Here is a 9,619-nt window from a genome sequence, read left to right on the forward strand (position 1 = left end):
TATAATTCTCTACCACTCTTCTCTCATCCTCTTTATATTTAACTATCTAGTCAGCTTCCCATTTTCTCTCTATTTCTTGATATGTTTCTCCCCATCTTTCCATATTCCTACCTCTTTCTCTCAACTACCCTCTTTTCACATAACACCCTATTCTCCCTCTCCTGTTGCATCTTACTCCTATCCGCTTCTGTGCCTCAGTTTGAACCCTTTTGTGTGTGTGTGTGTGTGTGTTTTTGTATTCTTTCCACCAACCCCAATTAACATAATCTTACTACCTCTTCTTCTCGCTCTCATCCCTACCCTCACTTTTTATACTTTGTCACCCCCCCCCCCCCCCTCTCTGTTTCTCTCGTTCTAATCTACTAACCTCTTTCCCCTTTCCTCCTCCTTTCATCCTCACCCGCTACATCTCATTCTCACCAACACCGTCTTTCTCTTTACCCAACACATCTTCCTCCCTCTCTTGTCCAAACCTTCTATCTCTGCTTCCCTCTCTCATCCACACCCTCCCCCTCCCACATTCAAACTCTCTTCCCCCCTCTTTCACCCAAACTCGGCCCTCTCCACTAAAACCATCTTCATCAACACCTTCTTTCCCTGCTTCCCCTTTCATTCCCACCCTCTTTTTTGCTTCTCCTCTCATCCGCACCATCTCTCTCCGCTTCTCCTCCCATCCACACCTTCTTTCTCCGCTTTCCGTCACATCAACACCCTCTTTCTCCGCTTCCCCTCTCATCCACACCCTTTGTCTCTGCTTCCCCTCTCATTCACGCCCTCTTTCTCCGCTTTCCGTCCCATCAACACCCTCTTTTACCGCTTCCCCTCTCATCCTCACCCTATTTCCCCGCTTCCCCTCTCATCCACACCCTCTAACTCCTCTTCCCCTCTCACCCACTTCCTCTTTCTTTTCTTCCCCTGTCATCAACACCTTCTTTCCCCGCTTCCTCTCTCATCTTCACCCTATTTTCGTGCTTCCCCTCTCATCCACACCCTCTGTCTCCGCTTCCCCTCTCATCCACACCCTCTGTCTCTGCTTCCATTCCCATTCACACCCTCTTTCTCCGCTTTCCGTCTCATCAACACCCTCTTTCTCCGCTTCCCCTCTCATCCTCACCCTATTTCCCCGCTTCCCATCTCATCCACACCCTCTAACTCCTCTTCCCCTCTCACCCACACCCTCTTTCTTTTCTTTCCCTTTCATCAACACCCTCTTTCCCCGCTTCCCCTCTCATCTTCACCCTATTTTCTCGCTTCCCCTCTCATCCACACCCTCTGTCTCCGCTTCCCATCTCATCCACACCCTCTAACTCATCTTCCCCTCTCACCCACACCCTCTTTCTTTTCTTCCCCTCTCATCAACACCCTCTTTCCCCGCTTCCCCTCTCGTTCACAACCTCTTTCCCTGCGTCCCCTCTCATCCACACCCATTTTCTCTGTTTTTCTCTCATCAACAACCTCTTTCTCGGCTTCCCTTCTCATTCACACCCTCCTTCCCCGCGTCCCCTCTCATCCACACCCTTTGTCTCTGCTTTCCTCTCATCAACAACCTCTTTCTCGGCTTCCCCTCTAATCCACCTCCCCCTTCTCTTCTTCCCCTCTCATTAACACCCTCTTTCCCCGATTCCCCTCTCATCCACACCCTCTTTCCCCACGTTCCCTCTCATCCACACCCTCTTTCTCCTCTTCCCCTCTCATCCTCACCCACTTTCTACGCTTCCCCTCTCATCCACATCCTCTTTCCCCGCTTCTCCTCTCATCTACACCTTTATTCTCCGCTTCTCCTCTCATCCACTTCCTCTTTATCTGCTTCCCCTCTCACCTACTCCCTCTTTTTCCGCTTCCCTCTCATCCACGCCCTTTTTCTTCTCTTCCCCTTCCATCAACAACCTCTTTCTCCTATTCCCCTCTCATCAACAACCTCTTTCTCTGCTTCCCCTCTAATCCACATCCCCCTTCTCTGCTTCCCCTCTCATCCACACCTCTTTCTCCGCATCCCCTCTCATCCACATTCTCTTTATCCGCTTCCCCTCACAGTCATACCCTCTTTCTTTGCTTTTCCTTGTCACCCTAACCACATTCCTTTAATTCACCCTATCATCCACTCCCTCTCTTTCTGCTCCCCTTCTCCCTGTGTAAAGATATTGTTTAAGAAATATCAAATACCACTGAGGGTGGTCATATTACAATATATGATATTCTGAACGGGATTTAAAATGTACGGAGCGGTGTACGGTGATCCGGGTTTTAGTATTAGTCGATTTGATCGGAATCCAACATATTTTCATTCGTCAAAAAAACAAGGGAGGTCACTATTATAATCTGAAAAAATGGTTCGTGTTTACATTTTGTTCTTTAATTTCTGTCTTGTTTTGAAGTTGTTTTACGACTTTGTTTATTTAATTTTATATTTCTTATTTTTCAGGCGAAGTTCTTCAGTCAGACCGATATAGATCGTAAGTATTTGAGAACATAATTTAATTTGTTTACCACCTGTCAAATATGCCACACCCATTTACCTGTTTAACCAGGGTATCAATTTTCTTAGTCTGATGCTGTGATGGTATTGATCCACCGATCAATGTTTGCCCAACAGGAAGAGGGAGGAGGGTGTGGCGTTACACTAAGTGAATAAGGGCATACTATAGTGTGTGTGGGTGTTAGAATCAGCCGCCCGGTTAGCTCAGTTGGTTAGAACGGTGTGCTAGTGTTCCGGCGGGTTCTAGCCCCTCACTGGGCTCACTTTGCCTCTTAGGTTTACTTTACTGGTGGCAGTGGTAAATGGCAGGATTGCCTACGTAAGCCTAATAGGTTAATGGGGGAGGAGTGTAGTGTGTGTATAGGGGTTAGAACCAGCTGCCCGGTTAGTTGGTTAGAGTGCAATGCTAGTATCCCGGCGGTCGTGGGTTCTAGCCCCACACTGGGCGCACTTTTCATCCCAAGTTTAATACTTATAATTGTGTTGTCATACGTCCCTGTAAAGGGTTCGACAGTAAAGGAAGATAGATAGATAGGTTTCTCAATTAGAACCAGCTTGCTAGAATTTTCCGTTGTTGATGAACATATCATTATATTATATTATTGACCACCCAGTCAAAACATCCCATGTAGTATTGGACTATAACACAAATTTGCCGGTAATATTTTTTTTTTGGAGAGTTTGGCCCAAAATTATTGAGAACCATGGTCCCAATTTTTCGAAACTTCTAAAGCTTAACAGGCTTAAGTAGCTTATTACAATACACCAAAATACATACTTTGAATTTTGATAAATGAAAAATGGTTTATTGGGACTATCATAAAGATAATTCCTATCTAAAGAATAAAAACTCTTAAAGAAGTGAATATTAAGCAAAATATTGAAAAACAAAAAAAGTGAGCTTAGCTTAATCTTGTTATAAGGGACTTAAGAAGTTCAAGAAATTGGGGCCTGCTGTCCTCTCTCTGGAGCAGGAAAATCATTTGAAAAAAATCTGTCTATATTCCCCCTTGGGAGTCAAAATCCTGCATATTGGAAATCACCCACTGTCCATTTGAAGCAACCCTCTCTTCTCCTCTGGTAGGTCAAAACATTGGTAGTTGCATCTGCATCTTACTTCTACTTCATTACTGCCTAGGGCATAAGAGCATTGCATGCATGTGACGACATCAAAGTGGTTAAAGCTGCCAACAAGAGGCAACATATTGATGGCCTCACTAATTCAAAATGCCGAAGCTGCATTTTTTTTAACTTTTACCTCACTAAAATCATAAAAGCAAGCCGCATCTAACTGCTACTGAGTAAATAGTCCAATGAGAAAAAAGTGTTGTATCATGTGATCAAAATGTTGAGCAATAATTGGACATTTCACAGAGAAGCAAAAATGCCAAACATTCAGAAATTGTAACTACAAAAATTGTAACTTCTGATCATCATTTTGTAAAAAAATGTGTGATCAAATGACCAAGATTGAATACTAAAAACTTTGCTACTGAAAACATGGGATTTGTAGCTTCAGCAATTAAAAGTGAGGCCATCGATATATATTCAAGATCCTTAATGCTATTGATATTCTTTAAATATATATGAACATGTGGGTCTATTTTGATGCTAATTTGAACCCATTAAAAGTAGTTTTATCCCAACATACCCGGTAACAGCTCTGAATGCTTTAAATAAAACAAAAATGTAAACTAAAGAAATATAATGTGTCCAATAGGCAACCATTGCGCTGGAAAACTTAGCAATTCTAAACAATGTAACTAAAACAACAAAAAGTACATTTACTTGTCAATCTACTACTTGAATTCTTATTTAAATTCTTCTACTGTTTTTCAGTGTTCAAGGAGTGTTTCTTCTTCATTGCAAAGAGAGGCTATACGCAAGATGAACACCAAATGGGACAGATTATGAGGTCTCTATCGTACAGCCCGACAGAGGAAGAAATAAAAAAGTATTTCCAAAAATATGTGAAAGGTGGGTTCCTGGAGTGTAGTATTTTTATTTCTATTCTTAATACATGTAATTGATCGAGACAAATTACTGCTCAAATCTGATTTCATTCTTATTGGCAGTCCAATGTTATTGAGAAAAACAATCAAAATTGAATCAACTGTAGCAACAATATTTTGGTTGAAGCAGTCAATTTTTTTTTATCAATTTAATTTTATTTCATGACTGAAGAATGTTTTTGATTACATTCATGTACTTGTAATATTTTTCATTCATTTCATTTAATGTTGGTTTCTCATTAGTTTAAATTTCATTTATTACAATCATAAAAAACGGGAGTAGGATTTGAATTAACCGTTGGCAGTTACTGATGAAGGATTTATTTTGTGTCATGTGTTTGTCAGTTCAGTGATTGATTTTAATTACCTCTTACTCTGGCATTTTTCAGATGACAGGATTGATTTTGCGTCTTTCCTGGAGGTGATGCATGAACATAACATGAAGGAAAAGGCAGTGAAAGAGATCATCCTGGCATTTAAAGGTACTTTCACATGTATTTGTAGCAAAAAATAAGATATTCATTTGAAACTAGGTACACATGTTGCTAGAGACAATGCACATGTGGGCAGCAAGGCCCATATAACTGGCTTGATTTAGAGGAGTTGGGCCAATTGTATAAACTGATTATTATAGAACTGAATCCTGGTACACATGGTTTCGTTTTAAATTGGAAAATTCAATTAATTATAGGCTCGCTCATACATACCAATGATAAAACTTATTATGGCAGTTAAAATGCCAATTGAGTCAGAAAACATTTTTACCTTGTTTGTTTTTAAAAGGAAAAAAACAACAAGGAATTGATGAAGCTCTGGTGTTTGTCAGTAGTAGTGTCATTGTTATGCATTTTTTTAAAACTTTCCCATAACACTAAACATTCAAGATATTCAAATGCAACGTGGTATGCATGTTGCCTGAGACAATAAGCACATGTATCGCAAATCCATAATTCTTGTAGTTTTTGTTAAGGTCTGCCCCTTTTTTGACTGTTAAATAAAAGGCGAGTGTTAGTGTTCACCCTGCAGCGCTCTTGTTTACTATAACATAGTATTTAAAATAATAAATAGTAATCCTCAACATAATGGTGAATCTTAAATAGGGCTATTTCATTTTAACATATAACCCCCGGGGGAAAGCACTTTTAAATTATGCCACCCCCTACAGAAGTAAAATTACCCTTATGGGGTCTAAATTAGGGAAAAAAGACGCCCACCTATATACTATTCAAATAATTGCCTTCCCCCCATGGGTTGTACATTTTAATGGCCCTTAGGGTTTCTATTTAAAGTCCCTTATAGTCCCTTGAAATAAGCGACTTAAGCCTGTTAAGCTTAGGAAGTTTCCAGAAATTGGGGCCAGATATTTATATCTTGCACTTGACATTTTATCATTATCAGTTGTTGGTTAAGTATGACAGAATGTAAATAATAAGCAAATTGTTTACGTCCTGTTACAGCCCATGACACTGAAGGTCGGGGTTACGTCCAAACAAACGAGGTCAAGAACATCCTTGCCAATCTCGGAGAACAGCTGACAAAGCGAGAAGGTAAAATCATGTGCGCTCTTGCTAAACGTTGTCTTAAGAGACCAGAATTTGTTTGCTAACTAATCTGTAAGTTCTCCTTTTGATGTGGATATATCGCAGAAGTCATGTAAAGGTGTTAAAATCCTATTTCATTGGAAACACCATATCATGATAGCGGTGTTAAATTTGTAAACACATTGGAATAAAGCTGATAAAATCTTATTCCAGTGGAGGCACTGTTTTCGTGATGGCACTGTTTAATTGTTAAAGCCATTTCAATAAACCTGTTCCAATTCCATTAGAGATACTATTTCATAGTGCCAATGCTTAATTTTTGAAGTCATTACAAAAAAAAATGTTATTATTTATTTTTTTTTTCCACTCGCTTCTTAATTTTTAAAGCCACTGAAATAATCCTGATAAATTCCTATTTCAGTGGATGCACTGTTTCGCGATGGCGGTGTGAATGGATCCCAGCTACGATACCAAGACTTCATCAACAATATTTCACAACCTGTCCCTGACTATTAAATAGTCCCTGGCTATTAACTCATGAACATTGTTTATCATTCTGTTCTCTTTCAATACAAAGTTATGCATTGGAATTTTAATATTTAGAAAGACTTTGTTAGCAATGTTACGTAATCTGTTCAATCTGTTCCCAAAAATTGACTGGTTATAATTCTTTTATATCCTGACTTAAGATACCTAACGATAGATTGGACTTCAAATTCCAGAAAGTCTGTATAAACAGTGTAATGCATTTTTTTTCTAGACTATTTACTCTTTTACATGATCATGATTTCATATTCTTCAAAAATGTCATTAGTATCACATTAGGTAAAATTGTTAACAGATGAGATATTTAATTTAAAAAAATGTTTGAAGTAATGAAGGAGTATCCCTCTGTATGAAATACAATTGATACCTTATCGAGGTAGACTATGTTTAATCAGCAAAGAACTCTATATATCTTATTTTGCAAGTTTTTCACCATGCACTGTTTCTTTTTTTTACTGCTAGAATATATGATTCAGTTTTGCTATTTGCCTTTTTGACTGCTATGCACTTTTGTTGCTGTTAAATATCGTAAATTAAATTGACAGTAAAAATATGATACTTAAAGATGCACTCTTACTCCCAGATAAGATTTACCACAATTAAAAATATTGTTTAAAAATTCAAAAAAGTATGAATAAATGTCAAAAACAATAGTTCTAATGAAGGATACCGAGTATAATTGGATAGAAATGTGCATAAAGCACAGTATTTATACCTTATGAGACTATAGCAGACTACAGTAAATCTTTTAGCATTCACCAATCATTTAATATTATTGCGCTTTCTGCTATTGCATATAAGGTTACAATCGTGTTATAAGTAATTAATAATTTTTATAAATGCATTATTTAGTAAGAAGTTAAAGGTTTATCAGTCAAAATTTATATTTGTTATACATGTGTATGTACTGATTTTGAATAAGAGTGTCACTTTAATGTATAATATATTTGTTCTTTACATGTAAGACTTTTTGCTCTGGTTGTGATTTCTAATGAATAGCACTCCATCTGATGACACACATTCCAAAATCTTTAATGCATATCTTATATATTGTTCCTTTATTTACATTATGATATAGATAGTAAATGTTTTGTGAAGAAAGTGTTTTGTGAATTTAATTGATATCTTTGATGTGTTTTGTAATTTTTATTTATGCACTACTAATTTTGTAATAAACAATTTTATAGTATTTGTGTGTTTTTTTTCCTGTTTTTTTTCTTATTGTTACTGGAATGAGGGATTCGACATTTGTTACTGGAATGAGGGATTCGACAATTGTTACTGGAATGAGGGATTCGACAATTGTTACTGGAATGAGGGATTCGACATTTGTTGTTACTGGATTGAAGGATTCGACAATTGTTACTGGATTGAGGGATTCGACAATTGTTACTGGAATGAGAGATTCAACAATTGTTACTGGAATGAGGGATTCGGCAATTGTTACTGGAATGAGAGATTCGTCAATTGTTACTGGAATGAGAGATTCGACATTTGTTACTGGAATGAGAGATTCGACAATTGTTACTGGAATGAGGGATTCGACAATTGTTACTGGAATGAGAAATTCAACAATTGTTACTGGAATGAGGGATTCGGCAATTGTTACTGGAATGAGAGATTCGACAATTGTTACTGGAATGAGAGATTCGACAAATGTTACTGGAATAAGGGATTCGACAAATGTTACTGGAATGAGAGGTTCGACAATTGTTACTGGAATGAGGGATTCGACATTTGTAACTGGAATGAGGGATTCGACAATTGTTACTGGAATGAGGGATTCGACATTTGTTATTGGAATGAGCGATTCGACAATTGTTACTGGAATGAGGGATTCGACAATTGTTACTGGAATGAGGGATTCGACAATTGTTACTGGAATGAGGGATTCGACAATTGTTACTGGAATGAGGGATTCGACAATTGTTACTGGAATGAGGGATTTGACAATTGCTACATACCGTGATCTTTACATTTGTCTTGTATAATAGGATAATGCAACGACCGTTACAGTAGTGCAAACATGCATTGACTTGTAAAATGTCTTACATATTATAAATACAAGAATACAACGAACACTACAGTAGCAAAAACATACCTTGATTTTGTTATATGTCTTACATAATATAAGAATACAACTTAAACTACAGTAGCATAAACCATACCTTGCTCTTGTTAAATGTCTTGCATAATACAAACACAAAGAAAACTACAGAAGCATAAAACATACATAGATTTTTGTAAAATATCTTACATAATAAAAAATACAATGAAAACGACAAAAGTATAAAACATACATAGATTTTTGTTAAATATCTTACATAATAAAAATATACAATGAAAACAACGGTAGCATTAAACCTACCATGATCTTGTTAAATGTCTAACATAATACAAGAATACAAAGAAAACTACAGAAGCATAAAACATGCATAGATTTTTGTTAAATATCTTACATAATAAATAATACAATGAAAACTACAGAAGTATAAAACATACATAGATTTTTGTTAAATGTCTTATATTATACAAAAAAACAACAACGAAGATTACAGTATCATAAAACATACCTTGATCTTGTTAAATGTATCACATAACACAAACACACAGTGAAAACTACAGTATCATAAAACATACCTTGATCTTGTTAAATGTATTACATAATACAAACACACAATGAAAACTACAGTAGCATAAAACATACCTTCATCTTGTTAAATGTCTTACATAATACAAACACACAATGAAAACTACAGTAGCATAAAACATACCTTCATCTTGTTAAATGTCTTACATAAAACAAACACACAATGAAAACTACAGTAGCATTAAACATACCTTCATCTTGTTAAATGTCTTACATAATACAAACACACAATGTAAACTACAGTAGCATTAAACATACCTTCATCTTGTTAAATCTCTAACATAATACAAACACACAGTGAAAACTACAGTAGCATTAAACATACCTTGATCTTGTTAAATGTATTACATAAAACAAACACACAATGAAAACTACAGTAGCATTAAACATACCT

General features: G+C 36.8%; 1 protein-coding gene across 1 annotated transcript; it reads left to right on the forward strand.

Annotated features, from left to right (window-relative positions):
- Window positions 1-2,291: 2,291 nt before the first annotated feature.
- Window positions 2,292-7,764, forward strand: LOC128221858 (calmodulin-like protein 4). Its single transcript, XM_052930481.1, has 6 exons — window positions 2,292-2,330; window positions 2,423-2,453; window positions 4,316-4,453; window positions 4,878-4,970; window positions 5,946-6,035; window positions 6,451-7,764. The coding sequence occupies exons 1-6, from the start codon at window positions 2,328-2,330 to the stop codon at window positions 6,543-6,545; spliced, it is 450 nt and encodes a 149-aa protein (XP_052786441.1). The 5' UTR covers window positions 2,292-2,327; the 3' UTR covers window positions 6,546-7,764.
- Window positions 7,765-9,619: the final 1,855 nt, after the last annotated feature.

The sequence above is a fragment of the Mya arenaria genome, chromosome 16 (assembly GCF_026914265.1).
Source record: "Mya arenaria isolate MELC-2E11 chromosome 16, ASM2691426v1".
NCBI lineage: Eukaryota > Metazoa > Mollusca > Bivalvia > Myida > Myidae > Mya > Mya arenaria.

What these genes read in the sequence shown, in the direction of transcription:
- LOC128221858 (XM_052930481.1), top strand. An exon ending in TTTCCAAAAATATGTGAAAG is followed by an intron (nt 4,454 to 4,877) that starts GTGGGTTCCTGG and finishes GGCATTTTTCAG; the next exon opens with ATGACAGGATTGATTTTGCG. An exon ending in ACAGCTGACAAAGCGAGAAG is followed by an intron (nt 6,036 to 6,450) that starts GTAAAATCATGT and finishes TTCCTATTTCAG; the next exon opens with TGGATGCACTGTTTCGCGAT.